This window comes from Bos grunniens, chromosome 20, assembly GCF_055505025.1.
Source record: "Bos grunniens cultivar Pamir isolate PY7600 chromosome 20, Bosgru_T2T1.0, whole genome shotgun sequence".
Taxonomy (NCBI): domain Eukaryota; kingdom Metazoa; phylum Chordata; class Mammalia; order Artiodactyla; family Bovidae; genus Bos; species Bos grunniens.
The window spans coordinates 13,427,575-13,443,890 of NC_141184.1; the positions used below are offsets into that span (position 1 = coordinate 13,427,575).

Sequence of the window (16,316 nt, forward strand, 5' to 3'; positions counted from 1 at the left end):
GGATAAAGGTTTTCATGTTTTCTTTAAGTTTTTTCCAAAAGTTGGGAGCCTTGAGCATATTTAAACACTGATACGAAGGAGCGATTTGGGAGAGGTTGACATCGGAGAGAGGGAGACACTGAGACAGAGTCCCTGACCAGAAAGAATGGATGAGATTGTGCAGGTGGGCACACACGGAGATGCCACTCAGATGGGGGGTGGGGGAGTGTGGTTCACGCCTCCACGGCTGCAAACACACAGGGGCCCTGGGCCTCGGGGCATGCTGATTACTCTAAGTGTGACCCCTCAGTCCAAAGCGGCATCTCCCTCCTCTTTGCCTTTACTTCATTTTTTCTCCCAAGCAGCTGTGACTACTGTGGAAGGCTGCGTACACGCAAGCGTGCTCAGTCGCTTCAGTTGCATTTGACTCTTTGCGACCCTGGTGGACTGTAGCCCACCAGGCCTCTCTGTCCATGGGATTCTCCAGGCAAGAATTCTGGAGTGGGTTGCTGTGCCCTCCTCCAGGGGATCTTCCTGACCCAGGAATCCAACCCACGTCTCTTATGTCTCCTGCACTGCCGGCAGATTCTTTACCACTGAGCCACCAGGGAAGCCCAGAAGGCTGCGGAATGGGTCCTCAAAGAGATGCTCCCACCCTCATCCCCAGCACAAGGGTTCATTACTGTATATGGTAACAGAGATGATGAAATTATGGAGCTAAGAGTGCCTGGGCAGGTCCTAAATACTGTCACAAGTGTCCTGACGATAGAAAGAGGGGCACGTAGAGGAGGAGATGATAAGAAGACCAGAGATGAGAGTGACTTGGCCAAGGAATGCCAGCCGCCACCAGGAGCTGCAAGGGCAAGGCCTGGATTCTTTTCTAAACCCATTGGAGGGAGTCTGCCCCGCTAGTGCCTCAAATTCAGCCCAGTGAACTGAATTTCGACTTCCGGCCTCCAGAACTAGGAGGGAATAAATTTCTGTTGTTTTAAGCCATCAGGTTTGTGGTCATTTGTTACAGGAGCCACAGGAAACTAATACACTATCCAACACCACCGAACGTGTCAATTGCCTGTCTTCTCCCAGAGATTATAAACCCCTCTAATAAAATAGACAGTGTGTGTTTGTTTCACTGGGGTAGCCATAGAGCCTGGTGTGGAGCAGCGGCTCAAGCATTTGCTTTAAATGACTGCATGAATAAACACGCACGTGCTCTGTCTCTGGGGAGCTGTGTTGTAAATAGAAAAACTCTAAGCCAGGGCTCCCCAACCTCCGGGATCTAATGCCTGATGATCTAAAGTGGAGCTGATGTAATAATAACAGAAATAAAGTGCACGATACATGTAAAGGGCTCGAATCATCCTGAAACCATCCCAACCCACCCCACACCAGTCTGTGGGAAAACCGCCTTCCATGAAACTGGTCCCTAGTGCCAAAGACGTTGGGGACCACCGCTCCAAGTGTCACCCAACCCACTGGAAGTCTTCCGTCGCCCAGGCTTTAGACAAGTTTGGCAACGCATCCATGAGTGCTCAAAAACTCTTTCCTTGCTGGCATTTCTAACATTTGGCTGGTGTGTACAGATTTACCAGATCTAAGCCAAAGGATGACATACATCAATTTCTCTCTTTCAGAGCTCACCGAAGCTTGTGGGTAACGGCATGAGTGCGTGCTCAGTCGCTCAGCTGTCTTTGTGACCCTACAGACTGTAGCCTGCCAGGCTCCTCCATCCATGGGATTCTCCGGGCAAGAATACTGGAGTGGGTTGCCATTTCCTCCTCCAGGGGATCTCCTCAACCTAAGGACCGAAGCTGCATCTCTCGTGTCTCTTGCATTAGCAGGTAGATTCTTCACCGCTGAGCCACCTGGGAAGCCCCGTGGGTAACGGACATTTCTGAATTAGCAAGACAACCAAAGGTTGGGATGAGCACTGTCGACACCTGGCAGTGGAGACTGTGAACAGGTTCTCAGGGAGAAAAACACGCAATATGTGTCCCGTGTGTGGATGAAGTCTATCTAGAGAAGGACTGTATAAATCTATCAAGAGGTTGAATTTATTTTAAACACAGAAAAGAAAAGAAAAAAACACATCCCACAGAAATTTGGAAGGGTATGATAGGTATCACTAGAAGAATTCACAAAATGATTCACTGGCATCGACTATACCAGTAGCTGTTTATTTACACACAGCCATCCTTCCGTTTCACGGGAGCCAGTGTGTCTGGGGACCACGGAGCAGGGAGCTGGCGTTCTCTGCTTCCAGCGTGCCAGGTGTGATGCTAAGCTATTACTCCTTTGAAAAGTCTCAGAAGGTGGGTATTCTTACCATGTCTGCATGGCAGCTGGGGAAGTCGAGGCTTTCAGTATTCAGTGACCTCCCAATGGGTGAGTGGTGGGGTCAGGGTTTGAACCCAGGCCCGGGGGACCCCTAGACCCACACTCATGAGCACTGAGCCACGTGGCCACGAATTCAAGCCTAAGCTAACCCCTCCCCCTTGGCTCTCTGCCCCCTCCCCAACCCACCCGTTTTAAATCAAAATCCACAAAGAGGGCAGTCAAGTGTCACAAGAGCCCAGGGCCACTTGGCACAACTCACAGCCCTTCCTTTGAACCCGTCTCCGGTTCAGAGAGGGGCCAGCTCTCCAAACCTTCTTGTTTTCTGTTTGCTTTGGTAAGGGCCAATTCATTCCTCAAGCCACATGGGTTAAGAGCCGTGTCTGCGGGAGGATTAAAGGCAGGCCTTTGAGAACTGTCTGGTTTCTGATTAGCGACGCGCAGCTTTCCTAGGCACTATTATCTGCCACACGTGTTTTTTCTCAGCATCACACTACGGTTCTTTGAGGTTCACCCTGGGCTCAGAAGGAGTGCAAAAGGACTCCCAGAATAATCTCCTGAAGCAACTTAATCGTGTTTCCTTCACTGCCTGAACAAGCGGGCACTCCCACCCAGAGCTGGAAATTGTGCGAAACCCTTTAAGCTAAAATTTTATTTAAGATAAAATAAAAGAACACGTTCAGCAAAGGCCATGGATCAGTTAGCTAAAGGCAACTGTACTTCTCCATTCACTCTTTCAGTCTGCCTGCAGATACAAGAGACACCTAAGTGCTGGGCGAGGTACAGCAGGTGTTAAGTGCTCCACTGACTGTTTTCTTAAGACATTTCTGTTCTTGTATATTTCCAGCTTCTCCAGGTGAGAACTTGAATCCAAGGTTTGCTTAGAAATATTGTTTGTGCAGGTCAGCACTGTTCCCAAATTTATGCACTTAATTATGTCTTTTCGGATGGGGCTTTTGGGTGGCGAGGGGTGAGGGTGGGAGGGTGTTGGTATCACAGCATCCGATAGAAGTACCAGTGTGTGATTCGTTACTTTGACCAAACTCCGGGAGATGGTGAGGACGGGGAAACCTGGCGTGCTATGGTCCATGGGATTGCAGAGTCGGACACGACTGCGTGAACAACAGCCATGCTATTGGGAAACACTTTTGTGTAACCAGGATGATACCTGATTGTTTTCTCTTATTTCTGGGTCCAGTGGTCTCTATCGTCCCTCAACACAAAATGACCAACTGAGCATACCAATCAGCGTTTTCTGTCCTCATGTGCTCATTTCAATAAGTCTATTCAGTGTTTCTTGAGATAGTTTACAAAAAAAAAAAGTGTTTAAGATATTTTACATTGGCTCTGCTGACTCCCCGCATGTCCTTGTCAGCATGGATCTACCGGACATCAGAGTTCCAGGCCACCAGGAAGGTGCTCCTGTTCATGGCCCAAAGCACCAGGGAGTGAGAGCAGATGCTGAAATCGGAAAGCCATTTAGCCACCAACACCATGGCCCTGTTTTGTCCACAAGGGTCTGGACCATGCAACCTGACCAAGCCAATGTCTGGGCCCTATATGCTATAACAGGCCCATCAGATAAGAAGAAAAATGCTCCCCTACTTCTGTTATCTTTAAACTGTGCATGCATGTATCCATGCTAAGTCGTTTCAGTCCTGTCTGACTCTGTGCGACCCTATGGACTGTAGCCCACCAGGCTCCTCTGTCCATGCGATTCTCCAGGCAAAAATACTGGAGTGGGTTGCTGTGTCCTCCTCTGGGGCATCTTCCTGACCCAGGAATTGAACCCATGTCTCTTATGTCTCCTGCTTTGGCAGGCAGGTTCTTTACTACTAGCGCCACCTGGGAAGCACAGGCATCTCAGTCTTTAAGCTGAGATGAATAACAACGTTTTTTTAAAAAGCCACAGACAGACATAAAATACAATTCCTGGAAGTCTATGAGTTGATCCCCACTGGGTTATTCGGCTACTGGGTGGAATGATTCCTGACTGCTGTCTTTCTCTAATAAATCTGCTTTTGCACCGGGAGAGCCTCGGAGTGGAGCCTGGGAACCACATCCTCGATATGAGGCTGGGGTCTGGCAGGCAGCACCTGCAGAAGCCGGAGGAGAATGCACGCGTCTTCCCCCTGGTTCCCAAGCCCTTGCAGGTGGCTGCCCTGCACCTGTTCTTTGCAGAACCCAGGTGTCTACTGATAGGTGAAACTGAAACTAAGTAATTACAATTTTGTGCCAAATCAGATACTACTGTTTACGCAGGAAGCAGCAGAAGGGATCAAAATCGTGAGACAATTTGGGGTGGGGGGCGGGAATGGATAAACACAACTGGATAAAATACTAGAAACTTAATTTCTTCCCTGAAAATTGTGAACGTGTTTCAACTTTTCAGGGTTAGTGATGCTGGGTTTGCAGGGCGTGGGTGAGATAGCACTGGATTGTTCAACTAATGGTAAGCAGAATAAACCCGAAAAGCAAAGGGACCCGACTTGAACACTGGCACTTCTACTGGATACTACGATGCCAACCACACCCTCCCAAAAGCCCCATCTGCAAGGATGTAGCTAAGCACATAAATCTTGACAAGTGTGTTAGTCACTCAGTCATGTCTGACTCTGCACGACCCCATGGACTGCAGCTCACCAAGCTACTCAGTCCATGGGATTTCCCAGGCAAGAGTACTGGAGTAGGTTGCCATTTCCTTCTCCAGGGGATCTTCCCCACCCAGGGATCGAACCCAGGTCTCCCACATTGCAGGCAGACTCTTTACTGCTGGAGCTTGGGACAGTGCTAATGTGCAAGAAGACTATTTCTAAGCAATTCCTACACTCAGATCCTTACTTCAAGAAGCTGGAAACACAAGAATACATAAGTCTTATGGAAATAGTAAGTGGGGCATTTCAAAAGAAAGTAAATGAGTTGGATAGTTTGTTGTTGTTTAGTCACTAAATTGTGTCCGATTCTTGGGACCCCATGGGCTGTAGCCTGTCAGGCTCCTCAGGCTCCTCCAGGCAAGAATACTGGAGCAGGCTGCCGTTTCCTTCTCTAGGGGATCTTCCCAACCCAGGGATGAAACCCATACCTCTTGCATTGGCAGGTGGACTCCTTACCACTGAGCCACCAGGGAAGCCCCTAGTTGACTAGTTAGGTCTGGTCAATCAATCCACGTGGCCTTAAATGACAAGAGGGTGCCTCTCTTTCAGAGTTTGCTAGAGCTGCTGTAACAAAGCACTGCAAACTGGGCAGCCTAACAACACGTTATCATCTCTCAGTCCGGGAGTGACACCAAAGTCAAGGTGTCAGCAGGGTCACGCTCCCTCTGAAGGCCCAGGGAAGGGTCTGCTCCAGGCCTCCCAGCTTTCAGCAGCATCCAGCATCACTCTGGTCTCCAGGCGGCACCCTCCTTGTGTCTGTGTATCCATATCCCACCCCTGCAAGAACAGCAGTCAGATGGAACAGGGGTCCACTTGACCCACCCACCAGAACCTCACCTGAACCCTATTTCCAAATAAGGTCTCATTCCAAGGTGCTGGGGCTGGACCTTCAATACAGAACTTCGGGGTGGACACAATTCAACCCATAACCATCAGAACAGAACACTTGGGATTGTGTTCTGTACAGAGTCATACTTTCCCTTTTTACCACCCATTGACGTCAAAAAGCAAGGCTCAGGGTGGATCCAGGGTAAAAACCTATTTTAAATCTTTTTTAAAAAATAACCAGATCCTTAAGTAGTAACAGCCACTGGCCTGAGATACTCCTGCATCCTACTGTGAGATGCTCTGGTTGGATGCTGAAGCTGAAGCTCCAATACTTTGGCCACTGGATGCAAAGAGCCGACTCACTGGAAAAGACCCTGATACTGGGAAATATTGAAAGCAGGAGGAGAAGGGAGCGGCAGAGGATGAGATGTTGGATGGCTTCGCCGACTCAATGCACATGAGTTTGAGTAAACTCCGGGAGATGGTGAAGGACAGGGAGGCCTGGTGTGCTGCCGTCCATGGGGTTGCAAAGAGTCAGACATGACTGAGCGACTGAACAACAGCAGCAATGACATGGTTGGATAGCAAGGCTGCCTTCTCTCTCTGCCCTAAGTGACAGCCACACACACGCACACACACACTCCCCACCCCACCACTACCACCACCACCGCCATCAAACAGCCTCCATTTGTTGGAGCTGGGGGAGGCCAGTGGGGTGCAGCCTGGAGGCCTTGGCACGGCCCCACAACCTCAGCAGAATCTGAATCTGGGGCCATGAAGCCCACCCTGCAGCAGCCTAGCGAGAGAACCCCTTCATACCCACCTTCCTGAAACAGCTGAGTTCACCCACATCAACCTGTGGATAGTCTATTTAGCCCATTGACAACTTGTTGCAATTACCCATTTCTTAAGAACCTGCCTCTTTTAAACTCTTCTAAAGTTCACAGCGGGCTTCCCAGGCTGTGGTAAAGAACTTGCCTACCAATGCAGGAGATGTAAGAGACTTGGGTTCGATCTCTGGGTTGGGAAGATTGCCCTGGAGGAGGGCAGGGCAACCCACTCCAGTATTCTTGCCTAGAGAGTCCCACGGACAGAGGAGCCTCTCAGGCTACAGTCCATGGGGTCACAAAGAGCTGGACATGAGTGAAGCGACTTAGCACGCACACGGTTTACAGCAATTGCTATTGGAAGGACTGGCAAGGCCCGGGCTGGGGGTGTGGTGGCACTGGGGGGTCTCTGGGGCCTTCCCATCCTCCCTGCTGTCTGCCAAACCCACCTCCGCCACTCTGCTCCATCTCCTCTGACGCTCCAGCGCCCCTTTCCCTCCCGGGCTTTGCGGTCCCTCCCCTTCCCTGCTGACCTCACTCTCCGTTGCTCTGACTCTGTCTCTCCCTTTCCTCTGCTCCTAGCTCTTCCCCTCTGGCCTCTCTGGGTTCAACATCCAGGGCTGCTGGGTGTGACCGTCAGGTCGTTCACCGCACGCAAGTGCTTTGGTGGCTCTTCCTGCCAACATCCCTCTGGGTGGACGCCATTCCCATTTTCTATGAAGGGGGTTAGGGAGGTTCAGCAGCAACCAAGCCTGTGCTTTGCAGGGATTCTTCCCCATCTCTCTTAAGACAGAAGGGCCCCCTCTCTTGGCAACGGCTCCCCCATACTAGAGCGGCAGAGAGCATAAGAAAACAGCAGATGTTTAAAAACTGGCATTGTGAAGTAAAAATGGAAACTGGTCAGCTAAAATCATCTAAAGCTGCTAAAACTTGCCTACTTAATATGATTTGCTACGAATTTTAGAAAAAAAAAAAAACCAACCACTCCCTGGTGGCTCAGATGGTAAAAGAATCCGCCTGCAATGAGGGAGAGACCCAGGTTCGAACCCTGGGTTGGGAAAAAGGGAATGGCAACCCAACTCCAGTATTCCTTCCTGGAGAATCCCATGGACAGAAGAGCCTGGTGGGCTACAGTCCATGTGGTCGCAAAGAGTTGGACACAACTGAGCCACTAACACTTTAGAAAAAAAAGACCACGCGTTTGGGGTACCAAATTGGCGAGTTGGGTACATTTAGCAAGCTCATCCATTCACTTCACCACAGTGGCCTCACATCCAGGAATATGGGGGTCTGGTACCTTTTGGAGTGCTTCTCTGCACTAAAAAGCCTATTGAAAAGACATATCCTACCTGGTTAGTGGTTTCTATTCTGTCCCCAAGGCTGGGATTCAGGGGGCAATTGTGATCAGTTCCAAGGGGCTGTGTTTCTGTAAGTTTAGCGTTATCAGTTCCTCTCCCCAAGAGGAAGGAACACCTGCCTCCTTCACCAGCTCATGGCCACCACCCTCTGTCTGCGATCACCACAAGTGTCTACTAGAGAAACGCAGCCTCTCAGGACACTGGGTGTCATGGGGCTTTATACTCAGTAATGTTAGGGACGGAGACCATGGCTCTGCCGGAAGGTTCTGGGCCAACCTGGCTGCCTGCTTCTGACCCCAGTGCCAGCTACAGCCTTGTTTTTCGTGGTGCCACCTTGTCCTGCACAGCTCGGATCGCTGGCCTCCTCTGAGTGGCCGCTGCACCACACCTGCTCCCGCCATGCAGCACGCCTTCTGAAGCTGTTCTTTCAACCTTACTTAAAGAGAGCATATTTCTGAACTGTGCGTTCCTTCACCCCAAACAGCAGTGTGTCCGCCTGCGGTCACCCTGCTGACCCTGGTCTGCATCATGTCTGCTCCTTTGTTGCTATTGAGGGGATTAATTTTTATCAGGGGGTTCTTACTATTTTGAAGTTGATCTTTCAGATCAGCTAAAGCTCTCCCTTTTCACCCTCACTCCCATCAAATGGTCTAAAGAAGACAATCAGTGATTTTCTAAGTTTCCTAAAGGCAGGGAAGCAAGATGCTCCTTGGGACAAACTTCTGCTTTCCTACCTTACACTCTTCCTAAATCCACTTCCTCTTCCAACTGGGCAGAATGCATTCTGGGCTGCTTGTCTTGAAGCCCAGTGGTTCAGACAAACTCTCAGATAAGAAAATGAGGGAAGAATGAACTTTCGGAGTCAGGGATTCACTCTAAGTTAAATTGAAAATCTGTACTCGGGTATAAGCATATACATGCATTGTAGCATGCTGAAATATTAGTCTCGTGTTGTTGCTAAGTTGTGTTCAACTTTGCAACCCCATGGACTGCAGAATGCCAGGCCTCCCTGTCCCTCACTATCTTCCAGAGTTTGCCAAGTTCATGTCCCTTGAATCAGTGATGCCATCCAACCATCTCATCCTCTGTTGCCCTCTTCTCCTTTTGCCTTCAACCTTTCCCAGCACCAGGGTCTCTTATTAACTGTCAAAAGTATTTTTCACAGGCAAAGACAGATATTGAACTGAACATGTCAGGGCCTGAAGAATGGGCCCGTTCTGACTGCAAGATGAGTTTCTGCTCTGGAAAGTACAGGTTTTCCTTCAAAAAGCAGTTAGCATCACTGGGTCACTGAGTGTCTGCAACATCTGTGGCGCCAGCTCTTCTCAAAGTCCCGGAGAGAAGAGTCACTAATGATCAAAGGACCAGCGCTTGGCAAAGTGCTCTAATCCTAGGCAATGCGTAGAAAGCTCTGGAACCATCAGAAGGCTCGCACTTGGTACAGAATATCGCCCACTGCAATAAGCACTATGTGTCTATCCTAAGTGCTCTGCAATGTTAATTTCCTGATACTATGTAGTTTAAAAATTAAAAAGGTGAAAATAGACTCTCAAGTAAAAGGCCTCTTAAGAGCTTTAAAAAGAAGATAATCTCAGTATAAATAAGGAGACTGTGGCTCAGGAGGGGTGAATGCCATCGGCACCTTTCTGATCCTGATCACACAGGTAAGTATTAATTGATTCCTGTGTTTGTGTTTTGCTTATTGTGCCCCTTCTGTGTAAGGCAGGATGCTAGGCCCTGGGGATAAAAGGTGACTAACCCACAGACCCTGCCTAGGGAAGTTCAGGGCCTACAAGGAATAATAGATGTGAAGAATGAACATGGTAAGCGCTATACAAAGCTGTATGCACTAAAGTGACAGCATACCAATGAATTTAGGGGAAAACCCTTATATTTTTTCTATATATCTTTTAAGGGCAATTCCTGGTGGCTCAGTGGTAAAGAATCCGCCTGCCAATGCAGGAGATGCAGGTTCGATCGCTAGGTTAGGAGGATCCCCTGGAGAAGGAAAGGGCAACCCACTCCAGTATTCTAGCCTGGAAAGTCCTATGGACAGAGGACCCTGGTGGGCTACAGTCCACGGGATCATCAAGAGTAGGACATGACTGAGTATGCACACAGGCCAGCCTCTAGCCAAGATGTCAGAGCCGACTGATTGAGGACCAGTTGATTGAGTCATTATAAAGAAAACGTATCTGCTGCTGTGCTGTGCTCACTTGCTCAGTCGTGTCCAACTCTTTGCAACCCTATGGACTGTAGGGTTCCTCTGCCCATGGGATTTTCCAGGCAAGAATACTGAAGTGGGCTGCCATTTCCTATTTCAGGCGATCTTCCTGGCCCAAGGATCGAACACTCACCTTTTGCGTCTCCTTCATTAGCAGCCAGATTCTTTGGCACCACCTGGGAAGCACCATCTGAGACACACCATAATACTACCGTTTGTGTTGCTGAAGAAACCACTGCTTCAGGCGTGCCGGCAAGCCCTGGCCTCAGGGCCAGCTATCTGTTCCTGTTTGCTGGAACAGCACAGTGCAGAGAGGAAGGCCCTGGAGAAGGAGCTTGGAAGGCGGGCTTCTAGCTGGTGCTATCACAGGCAGACCTCGGAGATAATGCAGGTTTTGGTCTAGACCTCCTTGGTGGCTTGGATAGTAAAGAATCTGCCTGCAATGCAGGAGACCTGGGTTCAATCCTTGGGTCAGGAAGATCCCCTGGGGAAGGAAACAGCAATCCGCTCCAGTATTCTTTCTTGGAAAATTCTACGGACAGAGGAGCATGGTGGGCTACAGTCCATGGGGTCACAAAGAGTCAGACACAACGCTTTCACACTTTGACTTTTTACTGCCACAGTAAAGTGAATATTGCAATAAAGCATGATTTAAAATTTAAGCTTTATTAAATACATGTATAGACATCTCTTGGAACTATTTTGCGCCATCACCGTAAAGTGAATATTGCAATAAAGTGAGTCACATGAATTTTTTGGTTTCCCAGTGCACATAAAAGTTATTTGTTGTTGCTAAGTCATGTGCGACTCTTTGCAATCCCATTGGCAGGCAGATTCTTTACCACCAAGCCTCCTGGGAAGACCTTTTAAAAAGTCAAATTTACCCTATACTGTAATCTGGGCTTCTCAGGTCACTCAGTGGTAAAGAATCTGCCTGTGAATGCAGGAGACTCAGGTTTGATCCGTGGATCAGGAAGATCCCCTAGAGAAGGAAATGGCAACCCACTTCAGTATTCTTGCCTGGGAAATCCCATGGACAGAGGAGCCTGGCAGGGTACAGTTCACAGGGTCAGGGTTGCAAAGAGTTGGACACAACTGAAGCTACTTAGCACACATGCACAGATGGTAGGATTAGAATAATTAAATAGCTAAAACTAAATAACTAATACTAAAAATTAAATAACACCTATGGGAAAGCAAAGCATTTTTCTAGCTTTTACATGGTTATCACTTCAAAATACACTTGCTGCTTTTATTTTAGAAGTACAGAGTATTGCCTGTGAACTGAAGGAAGGAAGGAATATCTGTAAACTCAGTCTGCTAAGGTTCTCCATCAGACTTGACCGTAACTGAGGGAGGAGGTCCACGTGGAGTGAGAGGAGACAGGGGAGCCAGACCCTGACCGCAGAGTGAGCAACAGCCCAAAGCTTCCAGCTCTTGGAACTGGATGGTGTCCAAGTCACAGACCCTGGCATCCGAACCAACTTCCAGTCTCTTAACACAGGCTCCAAAAGCTGAGGTCTGCTCCGGGAATAGAAACCTTCTCTGTTTTTCCTAAAATCCTCTTTTAAATGGTTTCAAGGTTGTGCAGTGTTTTGCTAATGTTTTAGGGAACTATGGAAAAATTTGCACACTGTAGGGAGAAATAATACAACCAGGAGAACCAGGAGAACAGGGTTGCTGGGCTACCTGACTCAGGCAGCCGTGCTGTCAGGGGTCTCCCCACCCAGGGGAGGTGGCCTGGAATATGCTTCTGACATCCCCTTGCAGTTTCCCAGTTTCATGGGGGACGGACTGAGAGGGAGGGCTGGGCTGGGGTGATGGAGTGGCCAAGGATGCCGAGTCATGACCCAGTGTCGGAGGGCTTAGGTGATGGGCTATAGACCTCGTGTTGTCCTTGATGAGTTTATTCAGGTGTTGGGTCAAAGGATCAAATATTAAACTATGGGGTTTTTTTTTTTAATCCAAGCGAAGTTTAAAATGTGTGTCAGACTTGATTTTAAGGGACCCCTCTTAGGGCTCATCTAGCTAAGTGGTTCTTGTGATAATGGCCAGTGACAACGCTCATGATGTTCCTGTCATCACTTGTCTCCAAACCTCTTCTTGTCTTATGTCCTCGGTACCAGTCATTTATGATGGGAACTGCACACACTCAGCTATTTCTGTTATGGTTTTTCCATTATGCTGTAAAAAAGGAGAATTTCTACAGGACTTAAATATGTAGTCACCACAACAAACAAGGAACTGAGTTCAAAAGACCTTTATTTCATCTTATCCTCTTCTCATCTCCATCTTTAAAACTCACAGAGCACAGTCTACGATGTGGAGTTGTTTATGAATGCCATTATTATTTTCTTGCTGCTGTTGATAAATGTTACAAACAACCTTAAATTATATACTGTGTGCTTTGGATTATAGAGCATTTTGGAATTTTTTCCCATGTTTTCTGAACATATCTCCTACATCTGAACTGCCCAGGTGAGTTGATAAAGGAAGGGTGTGTACTGCTTATTTAAGGCTGTGCAGCGCCACCGACAGGCCCTGCCAATGAGGAGGCTCTATCCACTCTTGTTCACACCTCTATCCTTGAAGACGGCACAGGGTTTCGGATCCTGTAGGTGCCTGGTAAGTGTGTGGTGAATCATGGCTCCATAGGAAGGATATAGCAGTGTAAACATACAAAGAAAGGAACTTTCACCCATGAAACAATCATACCAATTAAATTTGGAAAAGAGACAGTTGACTCTGGGTGTTTAAAGATGGGCTGGAAATTATTCAGTAAGACCGAATATCATTAAGAAAGGCAAAGCCTGCCTTCTTCAGCAGGAGGAAGCCCCTTACAGAAATGCCAGAAGTTCTTAGACCCAGTGAAAGTGAAAGTTGCTTAGTCGTGTCCGACACTTTGCGGCCCCATGGACTGTAGCCTGCCAGGCCCTCTGTCCAAGGAATTCTCCAGGCAAGGACACTGGAGTGGATGGCCATTTCCTTTCTCTAGGGGATCTTCCCAAACCAGGGATCGAACCCAGGTCTCCTGCCTGCAGGCAGATTCTTTACTGTCTGAGCCACCAGGAGAAGCATAGACCTGATGCCATCCTTGATTAACTGTCATTTGTATTTTGGGATGGAAATATCTAGGAGAGGCTGTCACCTTATCCAGCACAGCACTGCATTATGGAATACAAGACTTCTCCCTTTAAAATGGCAATTTCCTCTTTTCTAAAACCAGACACAGAGGCGGGGGCGGGGGTGGGTCTGTCCTTACCGTCAGCGACAAGGCCATGCAGACGAACGTGAACTTCTTGATGTGGGCTGCCGTGACCGTGTTGCTCGTGCTCACCAGTTTATTGCTGGGGTTATTCTAGAGGGGGCAAGAAAAGGCTCCGGGTTATCCTGGGCTGACCACTCATGCTTCTTACCAAGCATCTCGTTTCTGTTTGATTTGACGCGTCTGAAGCATAGATGTCAAGGGACAGCTTCGAAGACGGCTGCCACTGGACGTCTCTCTCAGACAGCTGTCAGGTTTTTGGATGTGATCGCTAACCAGAGGGAGCTCCGGACTGAATTGCCCAGCAGTGTCTCCAGAGTCAGTCCCCTCTCCGGGGCGCTGGGTGCCCAGCCACCTAGTTCAGGGCCCCAGCACTTCCTGCAGTGTCCGACCATCCTGGGCTCTGCAGTCAAGGATGGCAACTGAGCCTGCATCAGGGGGCAGCTGAGCCCCTAGATCGTATCTGGGGGCACATGTCAAGACTCCTGTGAGGGGCACATTTGCTCCCTAAGATAAAGGACTGGGTGTTTTACCCATCTCTTTAGCTCCTGCAACTCAGCACCACCTTTCTTAAGTAGAGAAGATGCTCAAACAGCCCTTGTTAAATTGAAATGTGAGCACACGGATGTAGGGGCCCTCTGACACATCCCCGAGGCTGGCTGATGCCATCTCAGCGTCATTGCTAAGTGTACCCACCACTCAATCAAAACCCTTGATTGAGGGTTGCGTGTCCAGCCCTCGACTATGAACGGCAGCTGAGAAAAACAACGCCCGCCTCGTTATGGATCCACCGAGCCCCAGAGTTGACTCACGGAAACAAACGACAAGCCCCTGGCTCCCACATCAGCCTAATGACAGATGTACAAGTGGAGGTGTTACAGGTCCCACTTGCAAGAGACCTTTTGATGTGTGCTTCCCATCAGAGGCTGAGACAGTCTCTGGAAGCCCTTCTCATTTGTGCTGCCAGCGCAAACCCCTGGAGGGGTTTCCGTTTTCTTCACTCCGGTCTCTAAAGCACACCTGCTTTTCCTGGAAAACAGACTGCTGTGCTGGCACAGTGCCCACCACAGCGTGGAGGACATCTCTTCATCTGCTCTCCCCAAGGATCCACGAGGATGGTCCCCTGGTGGGCTGGGTGAGGAGGAGGCCCCTCTTCCAAATGCACATGCCTGCCCCCCGCCCCTTCGTGGTGGCAGCCACAGGCCCCAGCTCCCCCAAGTGTGCTTTGATTTTTAAGACAGCAAATATGTTTGCAGTAAACCAGCACGTATCATTAGCTCAGCATCAGTGTCTCGTCTTGCTTGCCCCGTCAGCTTTTTCTCAGAGACACAGTCTTTTGCAAGATGATAACCAAACACTAGAGAGAATGTAGAAGAGTGGAAAACTCTCCCATCTCCCTGTTTAGCTAGAAACATCAGAAGTTATGCGAGAAATGTTAAATCTCTAAGTCTGGAACCCACAAGCAGGCTAAGGATTTTCAACTGTCAATGCAGCAAATTCCGGAAGTCCACACAGAGGTGTCTAAGATCTGGGTGAATAGACGGCATTCATGGGAATGGCCGGGGAAGTGCGGTGGAATGCATGGTGACGACGGGGAGGTTTCACAAGGATCCTGATTTCCTCCAGCATCGAGCTTAAGGGATGCTCCTTAAAGGGATTATTTTCACAGCATCTAACCTCTGTGATCGTGAATAAAACAATGTTTTTCTTGGCTGCTGTTAGCGAAATTGTACAGGGCTGTATTGTTAAGTTTAATCATTTCAAGGTAGCCAAAACCAATTTCAGATGAGACGCTCACAACCAGGAGGTTTGAACACAAGTACAACCCTGCTATTGGATGTTATTGCTGCTGCTGCTACTACTAAGTCGGTTCAGTCATGTCCGACTCTGTGCGACCCCATAGACGTCAGCCCACCAGGCTCCCCCGTCCCTGGGATTCTCCAGGCAAGAATTCTGGAGTGGGTTGCCATTTCCTTCTCCAATGCATGAGAGTGAAAAGTGAAAGTGAAGTCGGTCAGTCATATCCGACTCTTAGTGACCCGATGGACTGCAGCCCACCAGGCTCCTCCGTCCATGGGATTTTCCAGGCAAGAATACTGGAGTAGGGTGCCATTGCCTTTTCCGATTGGATGTTATTATATAGTCTTATTCTCCAAGAGCTAAACATTTAGCAAGAAGACTATATCCATCTGGGTTTTTGAGGACTTATTTCTATACACGTGTTCCTTGACATGAGAATACTGATTTCCCTCCATAGATTGGCTTAAACCCAGTCCAACATAGCTCTCTGCTGCATGTGACTCAGACCTTCTGAAGTCCACTCTCAAAGGGCTGGGAAGCAGGCATCAAAGGCATTTTTTAGGACACGCTCTGCATTCTGATGCTCCAAGTGAATGTTGGCAAGCAGTGGAGCGACCAGCTCATTGTTTACTGGGGAAGTTCCAACCCTGTAAAGAGTTCTGAACGAGAGCCTCCCTCTCTCATGTGTGGCTGTGTGGGGGTGATCCCTGTCTTGCCTGGAGGGGAGCTGCTACTCACAGGTGACTGATTATGGGTTGGGGGAGAGAGGCAGGTAATCTGCTGGGGATGCTGGTGAACACACTTCCTCTCGTCACCTCTCAGGGCTCTTTTGGGACCAGATTAAAATGATGTCAGCAATGACTCTGAGCTGCTGCTGCTGCTGCTAAGTTGCTTCAGTCGTGTCCGACTCTGTGCAACCTCATAGACGGCAGCCCACCAGGCTCCCCCATCCCTGGGATTCTCCAGGCAAGAATACTGGAGTGGGTTGCTATTTCCTTCTCCAATGCATGAAAGTGAAAAGTGAAAGTGAAGTCACTCAGTCATGTC

At 48.9% G+C, this 16,316-nt stretch overlaps 1 protein-coding gene across 4 annotated transcripts in view; it reads right to left on the minus strand.

The window, feature by feature from the left end:
* The window catches only part of ANKH (ANKH inorganic pyrophosphate transport regulator), a 171,419-nt gene that overhangs the window by 22,389 nt on the left and 132,714 nt on the right, over window positions 1-16,316 (minus strand). For 2 of the 4 annotated variants that reach the window (XM_086361259.1, XM_086361258.1), the window contains exon 8: window positions 13,467-13,562. In XM_086361259.1, coding sequence (XP_086217385.1) covers window positions 13,467-13,562 — 96 coding nt within the window. Of the gene's footprint in view, window positions 1-12,449; window positions 12,566-13,466; window positions 13,563-16,316 lie in introns of those variants that run through there. The other 2 variants (XM_086361261.1, XM_086361262.1) reach the window with 2 other exon arrangements.